A 17,757-nucleotide genomic window follows, 5' to 3' on the forward strand; every position below is an offset into this window, starting at 1 on the left:
TCTGGCCACCTCTCCCTGGCCAGTGGACACTGCCTGGTCTAGAGGATGATGAGTTCTGCTGGACATTGAGGAGTAGGGAGTGGTGCCTCCATCTCCTTCTGATTCTCTTTGGACATCACAGACCAATTAATGTATTTTAAAAGTGGAGACTTGTCTTGAGCCCAGAAACATAAAACTTTATTTCCACATCACCCTTCCCCACAGTGTGTTTTATGGTTTATAATGAATAAAACAAACAAAAAAACCTCATAGACATCTGAGAAAAAAAAAATTACTTTAAGTTTCTATTGTGAGAAAATGGGGCAAAAATGTCAAATGTTCCCTTTAAAGACTTGTCAGTTTACTAACACTGTTTGTATCACCAATGCAAATTATTTAATCTGCTAACATGCATAGAGCTCAGTGTTCCTGAGTTGTTAGCAGTGCTTTTTTGATGAGCTCCCTATACTGTTGCATTGTTTTCTTGTTAAATATGTTTAGTAAAACTTGAATTTCATGTTACAGTTCCTTTCTCCTTCAAGGTGGGGTTGTCTGTTAGAGAAGTTAACTCCTGTGGCTTGTGATAGTATCAAAAGAACCACTAAATATAAACCACCTGTGCCTGTATCCTAACTTTTAAAATGTACTTAAATTCAAGATAAATTACTTCAAAAGATATATTTGTTTGTTAAATTCCTTGAGTTACTCAAATGGAAAGTGCATGGAAATCTCCATAAATAATGTATACTAGTGTCAGTAATGTGTAAATCTCTTTCTGAAAGAAGCAGTTATGTTTCATAGCAAGAAATGTGTTGGAATTGCCCACTTAAATGGGTTAGAGCTGCTGCAAGGAATGCTGTTTGCTGCATCCTTTGTGATTTAGACACAGTTTGCTGGAAAATGTTTAGATTTTAGTTTTGCTGGCAGGCAGTTTTGCTGCACATTGCTCAGTGTGCTGCTGTGGTTTGGGTTGCAGGAGCTCTGGCAGAGTGGATATTTCCTTATAACAAGAAAGCAAGTGGAGCACTAGGGTCCTTTCAGCATGTATCACAGCTCAGCTTTTGATTTAACAAGGAGACAAGCTGGGAGCTGGTTAAACCTCACCAGTTGTCCTGTGAGGGGGAATGTGCTGAAGCCAGTAGAAAGGCAGACTCAGAAGTGACTTTCTACAGTGACAGCTGATATGTTTCTGTCTATACATGAACTACCAAATTTTATTCTCAGTACTGCAACATCCATTCACTTGGAAGTGTTTTACTAGTCTTGTGCATATTGAAATAATGTAACAAAATGCTAAAGTTATTTAGCTTTTAAGCATCTGTTAGCTTATTGGAACATTAACTCTGTTCATAGTAAACTACAAAGCTAACTCAAGCATTGTGAGTGCTATAACAGTAGTAATGCTGGTTCTTTATTTGGGCAATAAATATAATTGTATTACACAATTTTGGTTAGATTTAGTGTTTATGTTGTTTAGATTAAACCTTGCAATGCTTTGTTTTGTTGGTATGTGCAGGTATAGGTTATTCTGCCTTTGAACACCTGAGGCTCTGAGCTTATAGCAGGAATCAGAACTAAACTATGGAACTCAGTGTCCTTGCAGAGGTTATTGCTTTAGGTAGAAGCACTTCACTTTTCTTTGTTGTTTCCTACCTAGTGGATTCTAGTGCTTTATGTGACTCCACAAATGCTGCCTTAAGTTTCTTTCTATGTGTGGATTTTAGTCTTTTGATACTGACTAAAAAGAATGAGATTTTAATAAATTGCTTAAAATCCCCATACACTGATGTTGTCTCTTCTGGTTTCTGTTTTCAGTATAACACTTTGTCTAAAATATTTTTAGAACTTTTTATAATATATTGTTATGATGTAAAATGGCAACGCTATTAATGAAAAATATGCTGCAATTGTGAGATCTAGTTAAATGCTCTGTCCTTCTCATGACCCTCATATTTTCTCTGTGAGTTTGCATACTCTTGAGTTACTAGAAAACCTGTGTTAGATAAATATAGTCTCTTCTTGGTCGTTACAGCTCAGCTAGGCCTTAAAATTATTTCCTGCTAAATATTTATCTTCCATGTTTATGGAATGTGTACATTTGTATGTGGTAAGTACATTCCACACCAGCAAATTATTTTATAAGCAATTTGATCTGTTTGTTCTGAAAAAGCAAGTCCTCACCCTCGTGTCTCCTCTCCTTAGGCATTCCAAATCTTTGGGTCAAAGAGAGTCATACCAGGCAATAATAAAAATCTAAGTATCTTACTGCAGGATAATAGATTTTCTTTTCCTTACACAAGAGCTGGTCAGTTGCTGTAGAACTGTCAATGCAATATGAAGACTGGCTGTAATTCCTTGGTGGTTCTCAGTACCTGTTGAGTTGCAAAATCGGCAGCATCTGCTGCAGAAGAAATCAAATATCTCTCTGTCAATTGTGTGTATTATCCCAACACACCAGTCTTAGTTACTGTTTCAGAGAGGACTACAGGAGAAAGGACAATTCTTGAAGACTAAATGCAGAATAAAACCAAGGCTGTTTTCATGCCCTTGGGTGGTGATATCAGGAGTCTGAAAATTTGCATTATTTAGGCATATGAGTGGTATGTCCAGGTCTTGTTTGCATGAATTAGATCCTACTTACAATTTTATTTTTCTTTTCTTTAGTATAATGCTTCACCACAGCAGCAGAGAGATATAATAAAGAGTAGGAGTCTGGACAGGAGGCTACAGGAACCAATAGTTTTAACAAAATGGAGGCACAGCACAATTGTGCTGGATACCAACGACAAGGTAGGAGCAAGTTATCAGCATGCTGAAAGGTCACTGATTTCTGATATTTGACATATTTAATGTACCAGAAGTTACTATGCCTGAATTTCTGAAATTTCGTTTTTCTTTTGGTCTCTTGTATCATTGTGGCAAAAACAAGGGCTGTTCAATAACGTCACTACTGTTACTTTGTGAATAGTACCTCTTTTATTGTCCTAGAAGTATTTTAATTAGTGGCAGTTCAGGGGAAAACCTGTGCATGGTTACAACAGGGTTGTGATAGTGTTATTGAAGGGCAGAGGACAGTACTGAAAGTGCTGAAACACTTGGCTTTGAGCCTCTCCACAGCTGAGCTGGTGCTTAGTCTGGAAAATGCTGTGGGTGAGTAACAACAAAAGCTGGTTTCTGCCCATTCTTAGGGCATGTTCTTTCTGTGAGAAAGTGAGAGGTGCTGTTTAGGCCAGCAAGGAGGCAGGACCTTTCCCTTGCTCTCCCTCTGCTTTGACCTTTTTCTTTGCCATTTCTGCTTGTGCTGGGCCGTTCTGCCTATGGGTCAGGAGAGGTGATGTGAGCTGAGCAGGGAGCAACTGAAATGGGAGCTGTACAGTGGTGACATGGTGGTTTCTGTAACTTCCATCCTAAGATAGCTGGAAAATGAAATAACTTGGTAGTGCTGAAATCTTAGCACAAACTTCCCAAAATTAAATACCAAGAAATGGCATTGTAAGCTCCCTTTTCCTAAAATTCTGGAAAAAGAATTAAATTACTGCAGATTTGAAAATGTAAGGAAAAGCTTGTGAGTGGTCTTGTTTAATCACATGTCAAAGCCAAACTTGAATGGACAAAACACAATAGTTGTAATGACAATGGATTTGCTGCCCAGTTACTTGCTCGACCTGTTGTATCCATTTTAATGGACTTGCTTTCCATGAGTTGACTTAGCTTTTCAGAACAGGATTTATTGGATTTGATCTTGAGCTTTTGAGTTGTCACTTTGGGATAGATCATGTGTGGGGTTGAGGAGGCAGTGGGCCGTGCTTGGCTGGAGACTTTGCACCTCTCGGCGTGAATTCAGCTCCATTCTGAGATCCTGCTGCTGCTCCTTTCTCCTTTCCCCTCCCTCCTCCTCCTCCTCCTCCTCCTCCTCCTCTGCCTCATGCATCCTTCTGCACTCAGTGTGTTGTGGCACTCCCTGAGCCAAGCCTAGATGGATCCCTGATAAATCAAAGCTGAGTGGACACTTCTAGCCTCATGTACAGTTTATGCTTCACAGGTATGAACGATTTTTGTTGGAGATAGCTTAAAGCTGTGGCTTCGCTTTTAAAGAAGACTAAACTTTTTATTTTTTGGCATAAGATGTACTGAATGTTTTGGAAAGAACTGCTGCACTGAATAAAGAAGCTTTTGTAAAACATTGAATTAGTGGAGCTGTTTACATTTCTTTAAGGGTCAGTGTTCACATATCAATAACTTAAACCTAGTGAAGCAAACATGTAAATGCACAAATGTTATGGGTAATAACCAAAATAAACTCTATTTGAGCTGCATTTGTGAAGTCTTAAGTCAGCAGCCTAAAGCTCCTTTAACAGTTTCCAAACATGTAGGCAGCATGTGTTTTTTATTGGTAAGAAGAAAATAGTTTATATGAAGCATAACATTAAGGCTTTGAGAAAATTTAAAACAGGTAGTGGAGCAATAAACTAATGTTTTATGGAAAGACAAATAATTTTTAGTTCATTAATGCAGCTGTTTTATTACCGCTAGCAGGCACACTGTTAATATATTCTGTTTTAAATTAGTATGTGGAAAGGGAATGTTTCATTACCACAAATACTGGATTTCTTGTTCCAGAGTTGCTTTTGCTGTATGAAAGCTACCTCAAATTCAAATGAAATAGAAAGGAAAGCAAGTGGTATTTTTCTGGATGGGCACATGAACCCCAAACTTTTTTTTTAGCTGTCTCCTAGGGAAACTGTTTTCTGTTTATTTTCCTTATTTGTTTTTTTCCTAGAAAAACAATGGAACTCGATGGTATGAAAATAGGGCAAAAGAGTACTTGAAATGTGTCAGAGTGAAAGTGTGGGTTGCTGGGACTCATGGGAATTTGATGATACCAAACATTCTGGTTAACAATTTATTGGCTCTGTCACATATTTGGGTAGAACCATCAGCTAAAAAATTTGGTAAGCATAGGAAAAAAAAAAACCTTACTGGAAGGGACAATTGATTTTTTAAACTTGAACTTTTTTTCTTTGCAGACATGTGAAAATATGGAACATTTAGGCTGTTCTACTTAGGAGTGCTAAAGTTCTCTGTTATTATGCTACTAAAAGAACTAGTGGGCCACTTTTAGGTGGATTTAGGTGCAGAGTGCTATGTAATGCTGCAAAAGCAAACTGGGTTTAGGAGAGCTATCAAGGGATTTAAAAAGAGAGAGGGGGAGAAATGTGCTAACAGTAACAGAGAACAAGTGATGTTTTTCTTCCATTTGAAATTCTTTACCAGATTTTCAAGCAGGGTGTTTGTGCAAGGCACTCATTACTTTCATTACTTCAGAGAAAACACATGCCTTTTTTTTTTTTTTTTTTTTTGTTGCTCCAGATGGGCAATTTTTCTAGTTTTCAGAGATTAAGTATTTTATTTTGGTCTGTAGTTAAAACAGTTCAAAACAAAACCCCAAATCTCTAGTGATTTTCAGTGTTTGATTATATCAAAGGAGATTAATGATCATGAGTCGCAAAAATTAATAAAGTTGGTATGTGTTTTTCTACATATATAATTTTTTAATACTAATCTTGTATTTATTGTGCATAACCACATAGAAACATATTGTATTCTTTAAAATCATAGTATTTGTATATGCTATGTTGTAATCATTTTAAATATACATTTTAATTTGATAGCAATGTCATACAAAAATCTACCCTTTATAAGGATGAAGGCTTTGCTTGAAGCTGATGCAGCATGTACTAACATCTTTTTTTCAAATGGTTATGTACTTATTAACCCAGTTTGAGTGTTGTCTGCAATCCTAAACACTGTTTAAGTAAGTTTAGAATGTAACTGAGAATATTATGAATTCCTAAAAGAAGTACTTTTCTAATCTATGAGTGTGTAAAAAGAAAGAGAGAGAGAAAGCATCTTTAGGTTAAAAAAATAAAATAATTGTGTGGAAGATAATAGTATTAGTACTAATAGTAATAATATCAGTACCTGTTGACATTGTCTATTTGAATTTTATAGGAATCATCAACTGCTTCTAAGGCCAGTTTTCCAGAAAATGAATCATCTCCTTCTTCACCAAAACATCAAGCCACAGTCAGTATGCAAAATGTTTAAATAAATAAATAGATGTTGTAGAAACTGAGCTATTAATGATTAGAGAATTGAGGGCAAGCCTTCTTTTTCTTGGGAAAAATAATGGGGTAAAACTTTTTGAAGGCTTTGCATTTTAAAAGGAATGCATTACATCTAGCTCTGCTTTCAGGAAAAAAATGTGAATGTCCTTGGTTTCAATGCAACTTAATGATAGTAGATTAAGTAAACAAAAAATCACTGTGGCCAGATTGTGCCTAATTATGTAGAACTCAGTTTGCTTCTTTCAACAGTCACATCTTAAGGAGCATCTAGAAAGGTAAAAACAGAAAATTCTCCCTCTTCAGAGAATCCCTTACTGTTAGTCAGTAATAGTTGATATCTAATTTTGGCTTGTGTTTCAATCTTCTTAAAGAGACATAAGGGACCTGGCATGAATAAACTGTGTCCTTTTAATTTAGTAGAATAACTTCTGGGAGAAAAACCTTAGCCTGCTAAATAGCTTTTTAAATTTCAGTTTATTTTTAAAATGTGAATCATTCCTTTTTAAACAGCAGGAAATTATTAAAAAAACTTCATTTTTATATATATATATATATATATATATATATATATATATATATATATATATATATATATATATATATAAATTTTGGAACTGTACTACAGTAGCATTGAAATAAGTAACTTGGTCAGTTTTACCAGCCCCTTGATAGGTAGCTCAGGGCATTAAAGGCACAGCTTCTCCCGTTTCTTCCTTACTCTCTGTGCAGGGGAATAGTTCTCTGGCTTAGTCCTGATAATCCATTCTCACAACACTTCAAACAGTTTTTCAATAAAATAAACATTTATTAAGCAAGCACAGCTGATAGCCTTACACAAAAGCAATTATTGCTGCATGTAATCTAATTTCATTAAATATGACTCAAAACTTGAAATTTTGAAACTATATTTTGTGGAAGAGCTCACTCCTGATTTAGGTAATAGAAAAAACATCTGGGATTCAAATATTCCAAAGAAAGCTGATACATTTTTGAGAATTTTGATCCTTAGCCTGCTTTCCTCTTCTTTTTCTTGATTCCATTAATTTTCCCATTAGTACCCCCTAGTGTTGCTGCTAAGTAACAGTATGATACTTTCTCTGAATAATACTCTGGAACATCCCCACTGGTTCCACTGTGGGTAATTGACTAAAACCATGATTTATTTTGGGAAGTGAGCACAAGTTTTTCAATCACTGTGAAAGTTGGTAACAGGCTGTTCTGCTTGTTAAAAGCCTGTTAAAGTTGGTTAAAAGGGTGTAATACCTGGCACTGCTGGTCCCTGGTCCACATGGATCACAAATAGAGTAGTCTAAAGAATGGGATGATTCATTTGTTTGGCCTTTTGGAGAGTGGATGAGGAGAGGAGCTCACTTCTTATGTTATAAAAAATACCAGTTTTGGAAAAATAATGCTTATGTTATTGGCTTGGAGAAGCATTTCAGCCTGGTGAAGATATTAAACTGAGTAAGAGCAGCAGTTACCACTGCACTAAAGTAACATCTGATCCACCAGCTAAAAGACTTAATAATGTGTCTTTTCTGTATTTTATGTGCTGGGCTTGAATCATGCAGGTAGAATTTTTAAAGTCCATGAAAAACAGATCTATGTCTCTGATAAGAGTGTTGTCCATGGTATCCCAGCAAAAAAAAAATTTCTTCAAAATTGTATTGTGAAGTTATGGTCCATTTAAATTTGAGATTTAGAGGAAAATTCTGAAGAGGATCTATCTTCTGGTTTCATTTGATCTAGAATTGAGGTCATTATTTTAATGATAAAGCTAATTTGGATCCATTCCCTAGTTGATTGTTTCAACTAATAGCTTATTACACACATTAGGAACTTTAGAAGCTGTTACTGAAAAGGAATTGATGATGTAAAATAATTTAGCATTCTTCTAACACCACTAGCTGGTCAGACAAGGCTGGGGTGTCAGACAAAAATGGTAGATTTTGATACCTCATCTTAAGGTGATAGTTTAGGTTAATCTTTTTCTGCTAGAATGCTTTTTGAACATTCCTTCATTTTATTATGAGAGACTAGAAATACTCACTTCAAATATTTCAAACTTGCAAATAGCCTTCTTGTTCAGCAGTGTTCTTCTCCCACCAATCACTGACTGGTCTTCAAATTCTTTTGTAGACATGCTAATATAGATGGTTTTCATCAACAAGACATAACTAAGTAGTTTAAAATTCTGCTATTTTCCATGGGGATAAGAAAAAAGAGGACATCAAAGAAATGCTTCACTCTTCTGTTTTTAACATGAATATGTTAATTTTTTATGCACATTGACCATGTTTTATTTAAAATAAGAAATTATATTAAAATTAATAGGGAGAATTTATATTGGAATCCGGGCTGGTTTTTGGTCAGCCACCTCCTTTTTTAGTAAAGGACTACTGTGCTATTATTATATTATTATTTTGCAAATCATTGTAAATTTTACATTCATAATTTTCACTACTTTCACAAATTATTTAATTTGGATTGTCCAAAGAACCTTGGTCTTGAAGGAAAGCTTTTTACCCTCTGAATGGTAATAAGTACTTTCCCAGAGGAATTTTGATTTTGCTGATCTCTGAATATTTAAATCTGCTTAAAGACAGTTTCTTGAAGTTATGACATGAGTAAAGATGGCTCACTGCCAGAAATTGATTATTTGGACTTCTGTGATGTTAATAGAAGCAGACTTCCTTTTATATTTATTATGTTTTACTTTTATCTTACAGGGTCAAGAAAAGTATGGGTTATTAAATGTGACAAAAATCACAGAAAATGGGAAGAAAGTTCGGTAAGTCTTGGACTTTAAAAGTACATGTGCTTACAGTTTATCAAAGGTCTTTTTATGATGACAGCATACTGGGGTTTGCAACTTCTTGCTTTTTGTCTGAATTTCCCTTAGAGGTGTTCCTGTGTAACACAGCTTAACCTTACCCCATGTGTTTGTCCCAGTGAGCCAAAGCTAATGGACTGCAGAGAGCCAGAGGCTCATGGATCAAGGCTTCACACAGGCCAGCAATTTCCTGAAGGTGTATTGATGAGAGACAGCTCTTTAAAATGGGATTGACTGATTGATTTACTGAAAAACAAATCTGTATAGGTTATAGTGTGTCTTATTCCTTGGATAAAATCAGTATAAGAGGAGCTTTCAGACTTTCACTTGTTGTCCTTTAACTTCCAAGGAGTGTACATCCATGTGCACCCTAATTCTTCTTTCTCCGTGCTTGTGAAGGGTTTGGAGCAGTGCATTGCCAAACATCAGTCTCCTGTAGCTGATGAGTGACCTCATTTCTAACTTTGCTCTGTGTCCCAGGCAGCAATTTGCACTATAAATCATAATGTGTAATCAGGTGATGCTGTCTGACTACTTTTCTGGTGTTTTGAATCAATAGCAAATACTGCAGAGGTGTGGCACATCCTCAGAGTTAATTTAGATTTGTTTCTTGCCTTTTTTCCCCTTTTTATTGTTTTTTGGTTAATACAATCTTTTAGATCTAATAGTGTGTTATATCTAGTTCAGTGTTTCCCAGACTTGTGATACACGAAGCATGCTCGTTTTGAGGATTAACTAGCCAACACCACCCAGCTGTTATTGTAGAGCCACCCTGACCTAGTCCAGTGTAGCTGAGCAGCACATCTGACCTTCAGTTTGGTTCCTCAGAGCTGCTTCTAAGAGTTTTGTAGGGCTGGGTAGACAGCAGCGTGTGTGAGCTGCTGCTGCTACAATGTTCTGTCATCATTCATGTTGCATCTGCTGGAATCATTGATCTGGATTGTTGCACTGCTGAACAGAAAGATGCATTGTGGCTATGCTGTCACTTTGAGAGCTGTTAAGTAATAATTCATGTTGGGTAATGGGAATAGATATTCAAGACTTGTCAAGGTTTTTTTTTTAATAACCAAAGAGGATGGGCCTGCTGGCATAAAATCAAATAGTCAGACAACTGGAACAACTCGTCTTTCTCTTAATTTTTCTGATGTGTAGGAAATACTTTTTTGCCAATATAAATGAACTTATTGCATGAATATGGGACAGTTGCATGTCAGATCAATGGATTTCAGAATTATGCAGTAGTTTGGCATGATCTGTTAAGTACACAGGGAGCTGAGCGTTCCAGATTAGCCCCTTTGAAATTATAATTGCATGGTGTTTCTCTTGGTGTACTGCTTCTACTACTAATTAGCTTTGTTTGATTTAGACTTTGATGGTCAGGCTGGGATTGTGAGCATATGTTTCCTTCTACAAATATGATAGCAATTAAGACTTACTGATGCCACTAATGACTATATATGTGCTTAACTATATTAACATACAGGTCAGCTGAGCAACAATGATCGACAGTTTAAATATCTGCTTTCAGAGTAAATTTATTTTATGTTTGTTTATAATTATTTACAGAAAGAATTGGATGTCATCATGGGCAGTATTACAAGGGTCATCACTGCTGTTCACTAAAACCCAAGGAAGTGGAACTGGCTGGGTAAGCCCAGGAACAGCCCTCACCCTCCCTGAAGTGTTAGTCATGTAAAGCACAATAAACTAAAGCACTCTTATTTGCAGGGCCTAAACACCTATATATATATATACCTAACACAGAAAAAAACCTGTGTAGAAGTTGGCAAGAAAATAGTTTAATATAACCGTAATGTAATTATGATGTAGAGCAAGAAGAAAACCATATGTATGTATTTTTGACAGGAAAGAGACTGATAACATTGAGGTGCTCCTTAGGCTGGACATTATTTCTCCAGGCCAAATACTTTTGTGTTCTTTACTAGTGTGTTTGTCAGTTTGTATGTTTTACCATTCTTGGATTTTTTTTTTTTTTTTGAAAACTTCAGGTAATTTTGAATGTGATGCATATAATAAAGAAAATAGTATGGCTTCTTGCATTACCCCATTTGAGCAATGCAGTGTTGTTGTCTTATGATTTAGTCTTTGTCTTGCTGGATTCCATATTTTGTTCTAGGTCTTCATAGTGCATGACAAGCACTTGTGCTTATTTTGTTGTCTGATGAAGACCAAAAGTGAAACATCACACTGGAGAGGATGATTATTCAATTTTTTATCACCTCTAGTGTAATAGCACTGTCATTAAATTTGCTGTATTCATCCAGCTGCATTCCTGCATTAATAGGTATAGAAATGGCTCTTTATCTGTGGCTTTCATAGCCTCCTTTAGAGGTCTGACATTAAACTCTGTGGATCTCCTGTAATAAGTGAAGACAGGCCAGAGCCAGTGTTCATTACTTCCATGCATTGTCTTGTGAATTCCAGCAAAATTGTCTCTTACAGATCTGTGCTATCGTACTGTGCTTTACTGCTCTTTCTTCTTGGCTCACTTTCTCCTGCTGGGCTTCATTATGGATAATGAATTGAAATTGACAATTCCTTTCTTTAGTATTGAGTTTTTTTCAGACCTGTAAATTTATTTTTCCCTCCTTCTGTAGAAGGGGTGGTTGGAAAAAAATAGATGAGGATGGATAAATAAAGTTGGGCAAGATGATCAAGCAGACAGAGGAAAGGAAAACCACAAAGATGAAAGGCGTGAAAGAAGGCAAATTCCACTGTATGGCAGGAAGTGGATTTTGGTGGCTTCTGTGATTGACTTTTGCAGCCAAAGATCCAAAAAGTGTTTTAGTTTTACAGATATTAATAGGCATATTACAAAGTAAAAGTTCTGCCTACGTAACTAGTCAAGTTCCAAAATCTCAGTTACAGCTACTAATACTCTTAATTCAGGTGTGGCTGTAAATCAAAAGAACTGTCCTTTTCAAATGTATATTGATATCATTAAAACAATGCTAAACAGTTCATGAATAAATAATAATGTTATAAATGATGTGTGCCCAAATTAATTATCCATAAAATAACGGACAATAAATCATTGCATGATTTATGGACACTAGTGTAAGTCATGTTGTACCAGATATAATAATTAAAAATAAATAAATATCTTAACAAGTAAATTTAAAAATAAAAATGTGTAAATTCTTTTGATAATTTAAGTGGAACGGAAGTCCCATAGTCAGAGTATTTCTGTGAGACAGTGTTAATTGTGTGTATTGTAAAGCACTAGAGTAGGGTCAGCAAAATAAATAGTAACAGTACAAACAATAAAATGAAGCTGAAAATATTAAGCAAAAATATCTTTCAGGCTCCTAATGTTTTACACCTGCGTAATCATAGCTGACTTTGTAGATATGTCAGAGTGTTCAGCACACACTCTTATTGGTCTCTGTAGGCAATTTTTTTATTTTTTAGGTATTCAAAATTCCACTTCACCTCTCAAACTTTGTTCTGTGTCCATATTTTAATAAGGTGAAGCAAAGTCTAACAGTTTGACATATGATAAGAATTATATTTCTTCTTCACCTTACGAGAATACTTAGCATTCGCCTAGTGATTGATATAACCATATCTTCTTTTTTTGTGCATTGTTTTTTGACTTCATCACTTTTCTTCCTTTTTCTCATCAAGTCATTTTGCCAAGGGGGCTCAATTCCTGAGCTCTTGCTCTCGCTGCTTTCTTCTTGGAAAAATGCTCTCAGTCATCGACCTGCTGTCACCTATGTAAACTCTGCCCAAGTTTCAGCTGTCACTGTATGTGTTCTTGTTGCATGTCTCTTGTCCCTGTAAGGCTATTTGCCACTAATCCTGAAAGTAAATTTGATTTTTTTCAAGATTTAGTTTTGACACTTCATATAACAGCACATGTATCTTGTTTGCTGTTTTTGAAAGTCATCCAAGGGGCAAATTAACACAAGTTTATTACAATAATCCTGTAATTGTTCCACTGGAACAAAGTAGAAAGTATATGTAGTTCATTGGTGCTAGAATTATAATCCCAAATTTGCCTACTGTTTGAACCACTAGTGCCTTAACTAATAAGCAGCATGATATTCTGAGTTTTTGAACAGATATTTTGTCTAATTCATTCTAACACAACTAATGTGGAGTCTTTGTATGGTGCCTATGATACCTTTGATACAATGGTGTACATGGTGTTTGATAATTATAGCTGTAATGGGAATACCCAAAAATGTAAATGTTATGCATAAGGGGGTGAAAGGAAAAGAGCACAAGGATGTTCTGGCTATATTCCACATTCAGAAAGCTGATGTAAATTTATAAATTTATATGTAATAATTTGATTTTTATATGTAATTTAAGCATCTGTAATTATGTTTTGAAAATGCCAAGCACAGAAGAGCTGCCTATCAAAAATTCAGTAATTAACTTCATGTTTAAAATTATGCAACTGTCTTTTTCTTGTTTGTGAAATTAATTGCTCTGTATGTGGAAGCCTGGAACAGACAACTTGTGAACAGTTTGGTAGCCTTGTAAAAGGCTACTTATTATAAGGAGATCTGGATGTTTTTAAAAAGTATTTTTCATTCAGTTTTTGGTGTGAATGAGATGTATTATTGTCAAAATGACAGGGCTTCATAAAGCAAAGAAAATTGTAACTGCTTAGAAGGATTCATTTGTCACCTTTCTGTAATAGGGACATGTCCTCAGTGACAAGTGCAGTGGTGGCAAACCAGGCTTGTAAACTTCCCAAGCATCAAGGAAATAGATGCTCTTCAAGATTCATCTGAGCAAACTCTTGTGGATGTTACACAACTGTGATTTTAGCCAAGGATGTTGTGTACATTGCTGCAGTTCATCAGTATTGCATTGCTGATTATGCAGGAGCTCAGATGCTCTTGTGAGAACTTCTTGAAATCTAAATGGTCCTATCAGTCTGCTTTAAGAACAATCCATCATTTTGCTGTGATGATAAAGAATTTTTTTTTTTTTTTGCTTAAGCTGTTGTTTTGAAACTCCCCTGCCAGCCAAAAAGATGCATCTGTCTCCACAGCTTTCTTTCCACAGTCCTTCCATGGATGAGGAGAACTTGCAATGAAAACATCCTACCCAACTCTAATTAGAAGCAGAATTACAAGAATGTCAGATGTCATTTGTACATCCAAAGTCTTAAATAACTTCCAGTTCTGTTTCCAAAGAATGCTAGAATGTGTCACAGTACAAACTGTGTGCTGTCTCCCTGTGCAGGCTTTCAGGACTTAAAGAAAATCCTGAAAAGATTGAAAAGGCCTTCTATTTATTGATGTCAGTACACATCTTCAAGGCTGTCCTTAAGCTGCACAGCATCTATTCTATATAAAGCAAACACCCTATTCTTTCCAAAGTTACCTCTCCCATACAACCAGCATAAGTTCATCCCATGACTATGTTTTTTGTCTAAAAAAAGGCATCAGAAGTGACTGTGGGACAGTTTGTATCTAGGACAGCTGGCAGCACCACTTATAGACCTCTCCCTCTTTCTATCTTACACTGCTGCCCTTACCAAAATTCCCAGGCACTCAAAAAAGAAATCCAGTAAGAGTAAGGTGTCTGCTCAGTAAGAGCTGGATTTCTCATGACTGGTGCTGGCTAGGTAGCACTCTGTTTTGAGAAAGCAAACTTAATATCTGTGTGGCAACAGATGCAAAAGGAAAGGCTTTTTTTGACCTCTGTCTTCAGAAGGGTTCAATTGCCTTCAGCAAGCTTTGTGTGCAGGTTGTGTGAGCAGCCCTGTGCAGCATTTGCTACTGAAAGCTTTAAGGAGGGAAATGACTGCTGGCATCTCATTTTTATAGATCCAGGAGCAGAAAAGAACCTTGACAGGAAAGCTCAAAGGAGAGCCTGCATGCTGAACTTAAAATGTCCTTGAATAAAAAGGTTGTGACAAATATGTAATGTGTTGGTGTTTAAGAAGAGCTTTGCAGGGTAGCTGGATTATTTGCCTGAGTTTCCCCACCCTTGGATTTCACACAGCACTTTGGCCAACATTTGAGTGAAAGAGTGGTAAAAGTATTTTTTTTTCCCCTTTGGTTTTAGTTTTTACTTTCTTCTGTGCTTCTCTGAAATGCTGAGGGGAGTCAGGCCAAAAAGATGTGTACAGTGTAGGTATCTGTAGGAGGTAGTGCTGTGATCTGTCAGGTGTGGGTTCAGCAAGCTAATGTAGTGGAGGGCTTTTCTGTTGGTCAAAACAGCACTGACAGGTAACATTTTTTTCTTGTTATGTGCTGATGTCACCTGTAGCAAGTCCTGTCCTGTGATTCTCAGCATCATGTGGGCCATAGTTTTAACTAATCACCCCCCTGCCCCCAATCCTGTAGAGGACTTTGACACTAGTTTCCTGTTCTCTCCAGTGCCAAACTCTATAAAATGATTTAATTTTTTTTCCAACATGCAGCAAGATTGATCTAGACTGCCAGGAAGTGTGTCTGGGACACTTTGCATGTGTGTGCAGCAGTTCTGTGACTTTCTCTCTGACTGGGCAGCTGCTGCAAGAGCCAAAATGGCCCAGAGATTGTTCCTGTGGACTCTGCTGCTGAACTGGGCTTCTCTCAAAAGCTCTACTATAATTAATAAGAAATGTTCTTGGATGAGGTATCTGAGAATTAAGTTAGAAAGTGAAAGGCGATGGGAAATTTTTTCCCAAGTGCTAATTGGCATTGGGTAAAATAGAAGTACAGCCCTGTTCTGATATTTCATGGGTAAAATAAAGAAGTTAAGATGCTGCTTTCTATTCAACACTTCATTGCATTTAGGACTCCAGACGTAGAGATTTTCTAGTGGTAAACAGCCATTCTGAAACACAATTAGCATTAATTAACATCCATGCTGGGAGTTTAATCAGAAGCAGCAGATTAGTCCTGTTTTCTGAACCATCTTTTCTCCCCGTGGGTATGGCTGTTCTCGTGCAGGCTGGAAACTTGTGTTTGCAGCAAGGAGCTTGTCCTGGGGCTTAGGAGGGCCCCCAGAGCTGTCACAGCAACAGCATCACACATCAAAGTCTTTGTGAAGAAATAAGAACATTCCTGGGGGAGCAGATGCTACAAGCTTTCCCTGGAACTACAGCATGAGATTTCTGTCCTATAACTGAGTGACTTCCAGCTTTCCCTGTTCCATATTTTACTCATGTCTCTTGCAAATAGAGCTTTTTGTTTGTGTGGGCCACTGAACTGGTTTCCTTGAGGAATTACATTTCAAAGCTATGTGGTGTATGTTGAAATCATAGTAAAAGTACTTTATTCTAAAAAATTCGGATACCTAATATAAATGTGAAGGTAGGAAGTAAGAATAGCTCCCTAAGGTTTTCCTCCAAATTGTTTGAAGGGTTGCTTATTTGCTCTTCAGTAGACCGACAGTGAGTTCTGTTTACTTGGTAGGACTGCTCCAGTATAGCAATAGAAGCACTACAGAAAAGTATAAAAGTGTTGTGGGGGTAAATGTTTTTAGAAAAATTGTAAATAGATAAATATACAAACTATATCTTGGCTAAAATCAAGCTACAATCAAATGTTGTATGGACTTCTGCTGTTTGTGATAGAAAAAAAAAATCTCTGCTGGAATCTGATTGGCATTTCAATTTGTGGAATTTGAGGGCTTTAAGCTGAGCAGCTTGTAGCAGATGTGCTTAAGAGTTGTTCTGTGGAAGGTTTTTTGAATTCCTGGTGTCATACCTGTTGATTGGTGGCAAAGTACTGTATCTGGTCTAAGTTCTATGGACTCTTAAGTATTACATGTTGTATTTAAAAGATTGCAAGACTGTAAAGAATTTCCTGAGGTTTACTTTTATCATCACTGTTCATAATTTTTTTTCCAGAAGTTTGGTGTTAATCAGTCTAAGCCAGAATTTACAGTGGATCTCAAAGGGGCTTTGATTGACTGGGCCTCAAAGGACAAATCCAGCAAAAAGAATGTTATTGAGGTATTATATGCACTTCAATTACTGATGCATGAAATTTTCTTTAAGCTTAAAATCAAAACTCATAAAACTGAGTTTTATCCACTTCTACCTGCTTAAATGTAGCTGTTACCTTAGTACCTGCAAGAAATGTCTATTTTTAATGTCTGTATGGGATATGCTTTGCAATATTAAGCAGAGTGTTGATGGCTATTCTCACTGGTAAATGTTTTTGAGTATCTGTGTATTAGCTAACAGTTTTGCCAGTGAGAAGTTTAATTTGATTTAAATTATTTTACTTTTGAACTCTAGTGTGTTTATCTGTTCTGATGATATCTGTTTTTATTTCTTTAAAGCTAAAAACCCGCCAAGGTACTGAGCTCTTAATTCAATCAGATAATGACAGCTTTATTAATGAATGGTACAAAGTTCTTAATTACACCATCAATAATCAGGTATGTATTTATATAATGAATGTTCTATTATCACAGTAATATTATTTAGTAAACTAATTGATATAACAACTTCTAAAGTTTCATGTGCATCTTCATTTACTAATTTTCTTGAGAGCAGGCAGGAGTTTTAGGATATGGCAGTACCTGGTGGTGGTGAGTGAAATATAATTAATAGTGGCAAAGGGAGAAAGATGGTCCACTGGCTTAAGATGCAGTCAGTGTGGGCTGACATCTATCTCAGAAATTAAATTCTCTGGCCAAATACTTGTTCTGTCTCAGTGATCTGAAAGGTTCTGATAGAGAGGGAATGAAAGGGAGAGAATGGCTAGGGGACAACTTAATGACATACATTCTGTTAGCATTTCATGCTGCTCTTCACTTACTATGGCTGCACTGAAGTACAAATTAAAAGTCCTGGCAAAATATTCTATTATCTCTTCTTATCTGACAGCA

At 36.3% G+C, this 17,757-nt stretch overlaps 1 protein-coding gene across 33 annotated transcripts in view; it reads left to right on the plus strand.

The window, feature by feature from the left end:
• ARHGAP12 (Rho GTPase activating protein 12) overlaps positions 1-17,757 on the plus strand; it is a 75,424-nt gene that overhangs the window by 45,282 nt on the left and 12,385 nt on the right. For 11 of the 33 annotated variants that reach the window (XR_014953212.1, XM_085572978.1, XM_085572985.1 and 8 more), the window contains 7 exons: positions 2,644-2,769; positions 5,992-6,066; positions 8,837-8,898; positions 10,507-10,588; positions 12,589-12,711; positions 16,769-16,873; positions 17,206-17,304. Coding sequence is in view for 32 of the 33 variants with exons in the window: in XM_085572978.1 (XP_085429104.1) it covers positions 2,644-2,769; positions 5,992-6,066; positions 8,837-8,898; positions 10,507-10,588; positions 12,589-12,711; positions 16,769-16,873; positions 17,206-17,304 (672 nt within the window). In the remaining variant the exon portion in view is untranslated. The remainder of the gene's footprint in view (positions 1-2,643; positions 2,770-5,991; positions 6,067-8,836; positions 8,899-10,506; positions 10,589-12,588; positions 12,712-16,768; positions 16,874-17,205; positions 17,305-17,757) is intronic. The other 22 variants (XM_021542973.3, XM_077788815.2, XM_085572991.1 and 19 more) reach the window with 7 other exon arrangements.

The sequence above is a fragment of the Lonchura striata genome, chromosome 2 (assembly GCF_050655825.1).
Source record: "Lonchura striata isolate lonStrDom1 chromosome 2, ASM5065582v1, whole genome shotgun sequence".
NCBI lineage: Eukaryota > Metazoa > Chordata > Aves > Passeriformes > Estrildidae > Lonchura > Lonchura striata.